The sequence below is a fragment of the Leucopleurus acutus genome (genome assembly GCF_964270905.1).
Source record: "Leucopleurus acutus genome assembly, chromosome: 16".
NCBI classification, from domain to species: Eukaryota; Metazoa; Chordata; class Mammalia; order Artiodactyla; family Delphinidae; genus Leucopleurus; species Leucopleurus acutus.
In genome coordinates, this window is record NC_139158.1 from 15,382,003 (window position 1) to 15,395,241 (window position 13,239).

Consider the following 13,239-nt stretch of genomic DNA (forward strand, 5'->3'; position numbering starts at 1 on the left):
TTGTCTGAGTTCTGGGGCTCATTCCTTCTTGAACCGTTGAAGTTCTTGCATGTTTCATGCTGGCCCGCTGAGGGAGCTGCTCCAGGCTCCCTGGCACCTTGGGGTCTTAACCTAGGAACTTTGTTCGGGCTGTAATGATTTGGGCCTCTCGGGAAGAGATAAGTGAGGTTTTATCATTCTTTTGGATTAGAGCAATTAATCCTGGTTATATGAAGGATTCTGGTTATATGAAGAGTCTCAGGAAGATAGGGCTTTTTACCGGAACCCTGAGAAATCCAGAGAAGTTCCACTTCCCCAAACAGGAGGCAGGTGGGGATGAGAGCACATCTGGAGCTGGTCTCTGAAACCACTAGCCACTTCATTTCGGTTCAAAAAGTCAACATCCTGAATATAGATCTCACCTGGAGTTTCCACCCCTACCAGGCTAGGGCTGAAGGTTTTGGTCACTAGGAGTGGGTGCCCAGGAAAGGGAGGTGACACTCAACTCAATCCCTTTCTGTAGATGGGCCAGATCTGACCTCTGACCCATGAAAGGGACATAGATCATCTACAGCAGGTTGGGGGACAAGAAGGGGCCCAAAACCATGTCCAGGGGAGGAGGAGGTGAGGACTAGTATTGCTGAGGCCCAGAACTCAGAGGGGGCAGATTTCAGCTTGTCCTAAGGGAGAGCTTCCCAACGGCTGGAGTGATAAGTGCCATGGGAGGTGAGAACTCCTTGTATTAGATAAATGCAAAGAGAAGCCAGAAATCCCCCGATTGGGGCCCCTGCAGATGCAGGATCTGAATGCTGGTGTCACAAACTCATGCTGGGTGTCCCCAGAAAGATCACCTACCCTTTTGGGCTGCAGCATCTTCAGGTACAATATAAGGATAAGTAGGATAATAATACCATCCCTGTAGGGTTGTTATGAGGATGAAACTAGATAATATACTAAATAAACAGCAAGGACAGCATGCTGGCACCCAAGGACTTCGGAAGCAGTGACTGCCACCACTAGGCTCAGATCTTGACTGCTCTTTCCTCATCATGTGACCTTGATCAACCTGATTTTCTCATCTGGAAAATGGGGATCATGTCAGGATTATTATCGAGACTATTGGATCGTTAGGAAGATTCAACAAGCTAATTCATAGAAAGCTTTTAGAACAATGCCAGGCCCGTAGAAAATGTTCAATAAATGTTGATATTGATATTATTACTACTAATTGTTCCAACGAGCCTTCCCTACAGCCCTGTAAGGTCAATAACATCATCCCCACTTCACAGATTTGGAAACTGAAGAATGTTAAGAAACTTTAACAATGACAAAAGCACCTACTCTGTGCCAGGCCTGTTCCAAGCACTTCACAATTCTCAATCCATTTATAGTCTCATAACCTCATTTATAACCTCATAACAACCCCATCATTTTCCCTATCTTAACAGGAAGCCATGAGGCATAAAGAGATTAAATGACTTGCCCAATGTCCTGGCAGTCTATGGTCTTCTGACCCCAGGAGGTGCAATCTGGCTCCAGCAATCAGTTACTTTTGTTGAGGGGTAGAGGTGTCGGATCACACCCAGGAAGCATCTTACCACCAACAACTGGTCTGGCCTAGTCCAGGGGGCAAGAAGGTGGGCCCGAGGGGAGACCCGGAGGTTCTTTCCTGCCAGGAGTCAAAGCTCAGAACTCGGAGTACTTCCCCCAGAAAAGGGGGGCCCAGGGAGAAGGGATTACCACAGCTTCCCAGAGAGTTGCCCAGGGCTCCTATTCCCCACCTCTGCAGGGGGAAACCGCCTTGCAGTCTCCAAGAACCAGCTGGCTCTGAGTCTACCTCCCTAGGGTACCCTAGAGAAGCCACTGTCCTTCTCAGAGCATTCATTTCCTATGCGCTGGAGAGTGCAGACCCCGGAAAAGGGCTGTGACCACCCTGAGTCACACAGCTAAGAGGTAGAGGGTCTGGGAATCAAACCTGAGTGGGTCTGATACCCCTCATCTCCTGTTTTTCCCACTATTCCACAGTCTTCTGAATGTGCTTTGTAAGTTTCTTGAGCATTCTGCCAAGAGGAGGAAGTTAACGTTATCATTCCTAGTATTGCAACATGTGCCCTCCTAAGGGTGTATTCGGACAGTCTGGAGGAGGCATACATTTCCATATACATTATCTCTCCAAGCAATTTGTCAATTTCTGAAGCCAGAGAGTGGGACTTTGAGGACGTAGGTTGGAATTTGGGCCCAGGAGTCAGGTGGCTCCGTCTGTATTTCCTCATGTACTACCAGTGCAGTCTTCCAGAGGAATTTTTGAAAACTTCAGTTTCCTCCTCTGTGAGGTAGGATAGACACACTTACCTGATGGGGTTGTTGGGAGAATTAAGTGAGATTATGCATGTTAAGTGCTTAACACAGTGCCTGGAACAGTAAATTTGAAAAATGGAAGCTGTCATTACTATTATTAGTCTCCCACATCACTTATCATGAGGTTGGGCATCTAGTAGGTTCTTAGGACATCTTTTTTCTAATTTGTAAATTTTTATTTTTTATTGAAGTATAGTTGATTTACAATGTTTCAGGTATACAGCAAAGCGATTCAGTTATACATGTGTGTGTGTATATATATATTCTTTTTCCAATTCTTTTCCATTATAGGTATTACAAGATATTGAATATAGTTCCCTGTGCTATACCGTAGGTCCTTGTTGTTTATCTATTTTATATATAGTTAATACATCTTTTTAGAATCAAATAGATTCTCCTTCTGAGTTGAGAGTCTACAGTGGGCTCAATAGAGCATGTCCACCTGACAAGGTGTCACTTGTGCTCTCTGACCTCCAGCCTGAAATCACTGCAGGAGTGAGGCTTCCACTGCTAGTAGAGGATGCTCCTGCACTTCCAGCCCCTTGTCCCTTGGCTCCCTGTGACATCACACCAAAGTGCTAGCGTGTTCTCTGAGGCATGTCAGGCGAAAAATCACAGCCGGATCTTCTGTGTCTCAGTATGAATGTGTGTGAGCAGGAATGAGACTGAGTCAGGTGCCAGGGGCCAAGCTGGGTCCAAGAGGAAGGGCCCTGGGTGGTGATAAGCAGGAACAAGGGAAGGGGCACCGTGCCACACCACGACACACATCCTCAGCTCTCCCGCTTCCAGGAAGCCAGGTGTGAGGAGGAGACCTCCTAGTCATGACACACACTCCCCAGTGTGCAATTTCCTGCAGCCCCAAAAGTTCCATTGAGATGTGTTACATTGGTTTTACGTAAAGCCAAGGCCACCCCATCCAAACAAGAATTCAAGAGATGCAGTAAAATGGCCATATGTATGGCCAAGGGGATCCCTGCTCTTTTGGGGAGGTGCGGTTTGAATCAGGCAATCGCTTTTTAAATTCCATGGATCAAACACCCACAGCTTCTAAGATTCCAACAAATGTGAAAAGAGCAGGTTTCTATGATTCTAGATTCTAGGATTCTTTTGTCATTTCATGAAAGCTTATCAAGGCTGGAGCTGTGCCAAGCCCTGTGCTGGGTGCTGTGGACCTGAAAGGGTCCTCAGTCTGGTGAGGAAAGCAGAGTGACCAGACACACTGTGTGGTAAACACTGTGAGAAAGGCATCATAGGGGCATCCAGCCGACATGGCCAAGGAATAATTCATTTTGCACAGAGGACAGTAAAGCCAACTGGGAAGAGTAGACAGCGGCCAGACTCAGAAGCTAACCAGACAACCTGCATGATCCCTCAGCTATATGACCTTGGGCAAGTCCTTCAACCTCTCTGAGCCTCAATCTTCTCACTTGTACAACAGGGCTACTATTCCCTATCCCAAAGGGACTGTTGTAAGGGTTAGAAATAACGCATGTGAAGGATCACAGCCTACACATAGGGGCTCAGTTTTTCTAATTCTTAGAAAAAGTGACTCCTGATGCATGTCGGAAGACAGGCAGGAACGCATCAAGCAGACCAGGAGGGAAGAGAGGCCAAGCAGAGAGCAGGTGCTGCACGTGCAGAGGTCCAGAGGCTCACAGGGTAGAAGGTGCTGCCGAGGAAGCTGGCAAGGGACTTAAAGGCCAAGCCAAGGAGCTTAGACTTGATTCTGGGGGCACTGAGGGGTCATAAGAGGTTTTCAAGCAGGGAAGGGACAGCATCAATGTGTGGGCTAGGAAGATGTAGCCTTCTGGCCACAGTGCACAAAATGACGTGGAGATTCTGCAAGGACAAAGACCAGTGAAGAGGCACAATAATGAACAGCCATGAGCCAGGGAACACTAGCCGCTGGGCCACAAGTGCCACCCATGGTAAGGATGTTGGCACATAGTACTACCCAGCCTGTGTGGGGCAACACGCACACGGATGGGGAGCAGGGCCCTGCCACTCTGCTGGAAGCTTTTGGAACACATGTTGCAGGTAACACAGCCTCAGTCATTGCTTCATCCAGCAAATCTTCACCGAGTACCTACATTGTCCCAGGCACTCTTGATGCTGGAGATTCAGCAATGAACCAGCCAAGGTCCCTGCCCTCATAGAGCTCATGTTTTAGTGGGGAGGTGGGTGCCTAAACATACTCACAGTTACAATTTAGTCACAATTGCTGTAAGAGCTACAAATCAGTAGCAAGTGTTTTGAACTGGAGAGATTCTAAACCTGGTCTCCCAGAGGAAGTAGCATTTAACTTAAGACCTAAAGTCTTGAGAGTTTGTCAGGCAAAGAGTGAGGGAAGAGAGCTCCAGGTTGAGCGAATAGCACGTGCAAAGGCTTGGAGAAGCAAAGAAGCCTGGCACATTTGAAGAACTGCGAGGCCAGTGTGGTTGGAACTCAGAGATGGAGTGTGGTCAGGGTGTGGTGCAAAACAAGGCTGGCGAGGTGCACAGGGGCAGACCAGCAGGGCCTTCCCAGCCATGTTAAGGGCAAATTAAGGATTCTGGGCACAGCTTGGCCTCCAACGCCAACCCACGCCATCCCACTCCAACCTACACCAACCCAAGCCACCTTTCATCTGCTCTTCTGGGTCAAGCCCCCTGACCCCAGAATAGCTCTCTTCCCATGACCTTCCCTCCAGTCAAGAATTTTCTCAACCATTCCAAGTGTCTCTTGTCATCACTTCCCAAGAAATTCAGTTCCTGGGGGACCAAATCCTGGCTCTCCCATGAAGCATTTGGCAAGGTTTCAGGCACCATCAGGTAGCCCATGTTATGCTGGAATATTTACTAAGTGAGTGAGTGTTATTATCCCCATTTCATGGATAAGGAAACTGAGGCTTGGAGAGAGAAAGCACACACGGTAATCTACCCGTGGAATTTGGGGAGCTACGTGGCTGTTAGGATTCCATGATTCTGATCCTATGACAGGGAGAGAGGATGCTAAGGTTTAAGGAAACATGGAGATTTCAGGGTTCCAAAATTCCACGATCCTAAGCCTTAGCGCTCCAATAAACCAGGTTCCTGATCTGTGCTACCTAGTCCAAGCCTGGAGAGGCAGGCACCATCCACGAGCCCTTTTCCACCGGGTCTCCTGGGTCCCACCTCTTAGACCAGCCAAAGGATGCAATCTGGGCGCCCCCCGGTGGCCAGGAGAGAAAGGGAAGGAACGCGGTAGTCAGGAGCCTAACACCCAAGGGCAAAGCTCTGAGGCAGGGACAGGACTGAAGGCGGGGAATTCCAGGCCCCGCCCCAGAGCAGACTTCCTGCTTGGCAGACTGCCTGAGCGAGCTGAAGCGGCGGCTGCGGCAGGGGACCCCAGGAGCCATGGGGTGCACGCGTGATGCCATCCTGGATGCGCTGGAAAACCTGACCGCTGACGAGTTCAAGAAATTCAAGATGAAGCTGCTTTCAGTGCCGCTGCGCGAAGGCTACGGACGCATCCCACGGGGCACGCTGCTGCCCATGGACGCTGTGGACCTCACCGACAAGCTCGTCAGCTACTATCTGGAGGCGTACAGTGCCGAGCTCACGGTATTCGTGCTGTGCAACATCGGCATGCAGGAGGTGGCGGAGCAGCTGCAGGAGACCTTGTGCAAGGGTGAGTGCGCCCCCTCCACACAGGGCCAGACCAGTATCCCCTCTACACCCTCCTCCCAACCCAAAAGTTCGCCTCTCCTGGAGCTTCCGCTTCCTGTTTCTCCTACCCTTTAATAAAATCCTCCTGCTGGGGAGGCTTCCCGCGCTTGGTACTGACCTTGGCTTCCGGACCAAGAGACCCCCGAACCCAGAAACACTTGGGAGACACCACTTAACATTTTCTTACAGGCCCCGGAACCACGCCAGCCGGGATCAAGGCCCCTCCCCAGACAGCAGCCAAGCCAGGTAAAGCCTCCAACGCCCAACCTCACCTACCTGGGCACCTCACCAGCCCCGCCCCACTGCCCCCCTGCACAGCCTGAATCTGTTGTCCCAAGGCCAAGAGCACCCAGAGAGCGCAAAGCTAGACCAACCCTCCCCACCCACCTACTCACACACCTCCTGGGGCTGAGCCTGGCTGGGAGGAGAAAGGGAGACAAAGTTAAACTCATCCCACTATAGGTAGAGTCCTGGTGGCATGCCCACCTTGAGCCCCACCGCTTAGGGTTGCATTCAGGGCAATTTCTAAAGAAAGCCTAGTGTTCAAAAGGGACAGGCTCCAGCACCCACCCTGGTCCCAGCTCATCCCCTCTCCTCCCTCCCGCCCCAGCACTGCACTTTGTGGAGCAGCATCGGGCGGCCCTCATTGCGCGGGTCACAGACGTGGATGGGGTGCTGGACGCCCTGTACGGGAAGGTCCTGACAGAGGACCAGTACCAGGCAGTGCGGGCGGAGTGCACCAATTCTAACAAGATGAGGAAGCTCTTCAGCTTTGCTCCAGCCTGGAACCTGACCTGCAAGAATCTGCTCCTCCAGGCCCTGAGGGACACCCAGCCCTACCTGGTGGTCGACCTGGAGCAGAGCTGAGGCATCTTCCCCAGCAGCGGTCCCACAGACAACCCCTGGCAGTTCCAGCCATCTTACCTGGAGTCTGATTTTTTAATATACATATGAAAATCCAGCTTGTATTTGGTGTGTCTTCCTACTTCCAGCCTGGAAACTCATGCAGAGCTACATATCCAAGCGCTGCAGTGACTCAGATGAAGCTCTAGCTTCCGCCTGTTCCTGGGGCAGCAGGCTCCCCAAACACTTCATCCTTCCTGCCTCAGTCACCAAGGAATGGTCCCTCACTCACCATTTGGTGGCTCCCTTAATGCCACCCCACAGGGTCTGCCCCTGAGACCTGTGAACACAGGTTAGTCTTGTGGCCAAGGTCTAAAAATTAGAATAGAAATATGTACAAAGGGCCTGGAACTGTGGGGGGCCAGACTTGACGTGCATTTAGAAGCAGACTCGTCTGCCAAGCTTCTCTTTCGCTTTTTCATAGGAAAAAAAATTGCAAAATGAGAGCAATTTTCAGGGGAAGTGACAAGAGTACCATCTAAGCAGGAAAGAGCACAAGCCACCGAGTGTCCCTAGGGCTCCTTCTGGCACGGACACCAGCAGGCGTCACTCCTCCCTCTGCTCCTTCCCACCCGCTCCAAGAGGTTATAGGTTACACTCTGCCCAGAAAACATGCCAATCACAAAAGCAATTTCAGGAAATGAGTTCTAGTAGCTGTTCCCTCTCTCGATGAAATTGTGCCCACAAAAGAAAATAGGAGTATTTATTTCCACAAAACACTTAGGGAGCCTTTCCAGAGGCTGTTACGGAACCAGATTCTAGGACCACATCCTGAGTACACTTTGCACCCCAATTCTTTCTGGCCTGCAGGGGGTAGATGCAAAGCAACAGGCAGGCCCCAAGGAGGCCAGATATCCTATCCTTAGGAGTCAGATCATCAGACTCGGTGATCCAGATATGAGGGTACAAAGTGTGCCGTTCACAACGACAGACCAGCACAGAATGGAAAAGCTGTATGAAGGCTTCACTTGGAACACCCTCCCTAGACACAAGAATTGACAGATGCAGTGTTTATCCCCCTCCCCCCACCCCACACAGTCAACACTTCCCTATTCTGATGACCAGATCACCAGAGCAACAGGAGAAAACAAGTTGTTTACTGCAGGAGGAAGCTACCAAAAAGCTAAGCTAATGACCACTGTCAAGGCTACAGTGACATGGGACTGCTCCTAATGCCATTTAGGACTCCAGGAGGAAAGCTGAGCTTCCGCAAAAGTGGGAATCAGCCCGAACACTCAGGATCCCGTGGGCTTATCTTCTTTGGCCAAATACCCCATAAAATAAGTGATGCTCCCCATTCTACTCTCAGCCCTTTTCTACCAAGTCTTCTTAAATCTTATAAACCAAGCCTCATTCAATCCCCGAGATGTGTTTGCTCACTTATGTTCTGAAGGACCTTGCCATTTCCCAAACTGAAGTTGTCTTCCTTTTACTATCCCTGTATCTCGACATATGGCAACAGCAGCAGCCTAACCAGAAAACAAGAAACACCAGCATGTTCCATAAAGTTTAGTCAGTCTTCCAACTTACATCCAAACACCTTCCTTTTCAACTTCACTGCCCCCCTCTGGCGTATGCCTTCATGTCTTACCACAACAGGCCTCCTGATCTCCCTGCTTCTCAGTCAACCACCTTAAAGGGCCTGAGTACTGAAAACTGATGATGGAAATGGACTCCCTTCTAACACTAGCACACCTAAGCCCCGCTTCCAACCTGACCCTGAATAACCCCATCCAACCTCTCCTACCTTCCTCTTCACATACCACCAGATCTCAACACTACTTATACACCCTGCCCTACCGCACGCTGATCCCGACTCTGGATACCTTGAAACCCACCTGTCCTAGCATGCCTGGAGAGGGCCTTCCTCTGGGCTCCAGTGGCATTTTCACCTAGGTTCCCTGTGGTAGAGCAAACCATATTGTCACATCTACTTTCACACAGGACTCTCCCATTAGATCCCCACAAAAAGACATCTTTTCAACCTCTGTACAGTGCCTTGCATGTGAAAAATAATAACATCAGTTACTGTGTATGTCTACCGTCCTAACAGGATTTTTTTTACACTTCATAGGAACCTAATGCTTCTCATGATATGGAGCCATAACACTTCCTTGCACAGCAGATGCTCAAACAGAGCAGCTACAAAAACTAGTGCAAGCCTGAGGCAAAAGACACAGTTCTAAGAAACAGCTCCCCAAAGTTGAAAGACTTCTTGGGGGCTTTCTTTTTCCTTTTTATTTGGTGGGGGAGGCGGGGAGAAGGGTGAGGCTCAGAGTTCTACCAGCCACAGCATATTGGTTAAGGACACACTTCTGCAGCCAAAGGACAGATTCAAATCCCTGCTCTACCTCACTCACCAGTTATGAGACTTAAGGCCGGTTTGTACCTCAGCATCCCATCTATAAAGTAGGGATAACAGGACACAGCTCATCACCTAAAATCAACTGGCCCACAGTGAGCACACATTGGTGTCAACAGTGATCTCCAGGATGTTTCTGTTCCTAGCTGCTCAATGGCTTAGGCTCCTCAGTCTGAAACAATCAACATTTTCTGCTCAAACCTCTAAGCATCACAAGACTGGAAAAAAAAAAAAAAGGCAGATCAACAGGTAATGTCCGCTGGGCCTGTGCTAATAAGAACAAAAACCCACATCCAGGACCCAGCCTTCCACGAGTGACCTTTTTCTTAGCTCCTGGCTTAAACTGTCTACATGAACAGTTCTGTACAAAACTGAGTTCCCCTTTCCAGACATGACGGGGGGAATTAGCAGAAAAGGAGTCTGCAGAACTTCAGAGCATCGCCAGAGGTGGCAGCACCCCACCAGCACCTACACACTGAGTCAGAACCGACATGCTAACCACATTGCCAAGCGGTTCAGGTACGTATTCAACTTACACGCTGCTATAGAGAGAATGTGGCTCTGCCACCTCAGTCAGCCTGCGACAGGTTTGCAGAAGCCTTCTCACAGAGGGATCTGCCTTTTCACTCAGGGAAAGAATATACAGGATGGGCCCGCTTCCCCTCAAATTCTGGTTTAAGAGTGGAGGGAAAAAAAAAAAAAACAGCCATCAAGCTAAATCTGACAGGTTCTTACCTCAAGCAGGCTGCAGTGAGGCCCTAAGGATCCTGCACAGAACAGCTACAAGGAATCAGTGCAATTGTGCAACACTGCCACCCTGAGGTGCGCACGCAGAATGCTACCTGGAAAGCCTGGTTCCCGCTTCCCTTCAGTTTCTTCTTCCCATACCCACCCCACCCTCCTTGGCATTCTCTACCGGCAATGGCCTAAAGCTCAGTTCCCCACCACACACAAGGAATCCCCTATCTTCGACCACATAGTCCAAGCTCCCTTCCTGTCTCCAATCCCCACACTGGTGGCTCTCAATTATCCTTCATGTTAAAGGAGCCCTTCATGCTAGCACTACAACCCCAAGACAATCCAAGGAGCTGAGAGAGCACAATCCATCCACAGAGCACTATTTCCAGACCCAAACTCCTCTGACATACTTCTGTTCCTCCCTCAAAAATATTTAGGAATTTCAGGGCTTCCCTGGTGGCGCAGTGGTTAAGAGTCCGCCTGCCGATGCAGGGGAAATGGGTTCGTGCCCCGGTCCGGGAGGATCCCACATGCCGCGGAGCGGCTGGGCCCGTAAGCCATGGCCGCTGAGCCTGCGCGTCCGGACCATGTGCTCCGGCAATGGGACAGGCCACGACAGTGAGAGGCCCGCATACCACAAAAAAAAAAAAAAAAAAAAAAATTAGGAATTTTAAATTCAATGGTCTCTTAAAACTCTAACTGCTAACACCATAGGATTGAGGGCCAAACAATTTCTACAAGCCCAAAAGTCAAACCTGCTGGCAAGATCCACTTGACACTACTTCCTCATTTCTTAATACCCCCAGCACCAGGAAGATTACCGTCTGCATGGGGAGCTGAACAAGATTAATTTTTGTGGAAACCTAAGTCTGAATTATTTCAAAATAAAAGTTAAAGATGAAAGGAAAGAGACTAAGTATTGAGGGCCCAAAGGCAGAAAAGGGAGTCTGAGTTCTGAAAAGACTGGAGAGGAATGGCTGCAGATGGGACCTCACACTGAGCTGAACTTCTCACAGACTAGGAGAGTGAGACCTGGTTACAAAACCCCTGGTGGAAGACTGACAGGAGACTGGAAGTGGGAAGCAACATGCCTAATTAAAGATGTTAATGTGTTGAGTCTCACAGGAGCTGGACCCAGCAATGACTTAGCCTCAGCCCTATATCCAAGTTACTGAAATCCAGCATGTGATGGGGAAAAGGTGAAAAGCCTGAGAACTAAATCAGTGGAAACAAACAGACCCGCAGCACACTTCTCCCCACCACAACCTACCCTCCTCACTTCTCCCTAGTCAGCCTGTCCCAATTCAAAAAGCCAGGCGCCTAAGTGCTTCCAGACTGCAGGCCATTTTCCATAATTCAGTAATAATGTATTCTTTAGATCTCTAAGGACTAGCCTAAGATCCTCATCAGAGAAATACGACTGGCTATTACTGGCCTAGTGCTTACAAGGGAATGCAGCCAAGAGCAGAGGGCCCAAAGTCCAACCCCCTTGAGGTCTCACTCCTATTTTCTCGCCAATGGATAAGCTGGCACCAGAACCAACAACATTCCCTCTGTTGCTAGTTCTGTCGTCATCCATTCTTTTCTCCTGGAAAAGGACTCCAAACTAGATCTACCCACTAGACACTTGAGACTCTATTTTCTTTTACTTAAGAGCAAAGCCAATCACTGAAGCCCTTTAAAGGACAAGAACTAAATACTAACAGTCCCAGTCAGTAACTGGGTCTCACCCAGAGCTTCAACCTCCTTCACCGCTAGCAGTAGGGATGAAGGAACCACAACCAAACGCTAACACCAGAACCCTACCAGGTGAAACACACACAATAAACTTCTCAGACATGGATAGTGCCATTCAAACCAAGCATCACTGTTAAGAAAGCAGAGGCAGCTGAACACACCAGGGAGAGAAACGATGCCATATCCTCGGCTCTAATTCTGAGGGTTTCTAAAGCGTACCAAGTTCAGTAAGCCAAAGGAAAGCACTGCCTGGAGCAGCTCAGCCATTCTCCACCTACTCTTGGTAGAGCACCTCCACACAGTAGGGAGGATAAAGCAGCTATTCCTTTTGACAAAGCCACAGCTTCTGTCTCAAGTCACCAGAGATTGGAAGACGAAACAACTCCTAAGAAGAGAACACTTACAGCACACTTGACAATTTTAAACCAAGAGAAAAAGCACTTCCCACCAGGGGTCCCAGGCACTCTACGAGCTGTGCTTCTGACAGCAAAGAAGCCTGTTGCTGTTGGCTATAATTTTCAGTTCTGTGTAACTAAAATTCAACTGCTTGGCAGGGATGGGCAAGTTTTCTAAACTCAGTTTGAGCTGGAAAAAAGGCAGGGGGGAAATTTTTGGAGTCAGGAAAAGCATGTTAAGGTTGACAGGCACTAGAGTCTGAGGTTTCAACTCATCGGCCCCAACCTTTGCCTTTCTCAAAATTATCAATGACCTCAGCCCTCTGGGTATAGGCAGGATGATAAACATGACCCAGCTAGACCACTGTCTCCCTAAAGACACCTACCAAAGCCCCACCTTCAGGAAAATTAATGGGGGGGTCACCCTGAAATATAAAGAACTGCCTCTACCTTACTTTCCCAGCTAACCTTCCCCCCTTTACCATCTCCTCTCCTTCCCAAGTCTCTTTCCCTAAAATTTAGCATCCTCTTAAGGCCTAGGCAAACAACGTTTGGGATAGGAGTCCGTCCCCTTCAGAACAATGATTTCAGAACGAAATGCCAAGAAATGAAAATGAAGTGATCAGACAGGGACTCCATCCTGGGGTCGACCATTTCCTGAGAAACGAGAGCCACATCACCCATGCACTGGGCATGAAGTGAGCAAGGCCACGGAACACCTGCCATTAAGTAGGTGCTCAGTTACTCTCCTTCCTTCAAAACACCCAACTGGCTAATAACTATGTGCTCCAATCACGATCAAGCTTGAATACCACCCCCAAAGCAACCTAATTTGTTTGAGCCCCACTCAGAAAAGTGCCAGAAGAGCCAAGAGGCCTTAAAAAAAGAACAGAACTACTATAATAAACTCACTAAAACCAGCATGTGAATAAACATGGTAAAAGAAAAACTTCCAAATGGTTGGACAATTCTGGGCCAACACACACGTTTCTCATTTACCACTTTCATTCATCTAGTTTTTACCATAACAGAAAAGTTTAATCTCTACTTTTAAGGATACGCTTGACCTTTTCTCCCTGAA

At 49.0% G+C, this 13,239-nt stretch overlaps 1 protein-coding gene across 1 annotated transcript; it reads left to right on the forward strand.

Annotated features, from left to right (window-relative positions):
- The first annotated feature begins 5,680 nt into the window (after positions 1-5,680).
- On the forward strand, positions 5,681-6,984 carry LOC309972456 (apoptosis-associated speck-like protein containing a CARD). Its single transcript, XM_082856156.1, has 3 exons — positions 5,681-5,985; positions 6,213-6,269; positions 6,634-6,984. The coding sequence occupies exons 1-3, from the start codon at positions 5,712-5,714 to the stop codon at positions 6,888-6,890; spliced, it is 588 nt and encodes a 195-aa protein (XP_082712282.1). The 5' UTR covers positions 5,681-5,711; the 3' UTR covers positions 6,891-6,984.
- The last annotated feature ends 6,255 nt before the right edge of the window (positions 6,985-13,239 follow it).

Coding starts and splice junctions, on each gene's coding strand:
- LOC309972456 (XM_082856156.1), top strand. CDS start 5,712: ATGGGGTGCACGCGTGATGCCATCCTGGATGCGCTGGAAAACCTGACC. Junction 5,986..6,212: donor GCAGGAGACCTTGTGCAAGG/GTGAGTGCGCCC, acceptor ATTTTCTTACAG/GCCCCGGAACCACGCCAGCC. Junction 6,270..6,633: donor CCAGACAGCAGCCAAGCCAG/GTAAAGCCTCCA, acceptor CTCCCGCCCCAG/CACTGCACTTTGTGGAGCAG.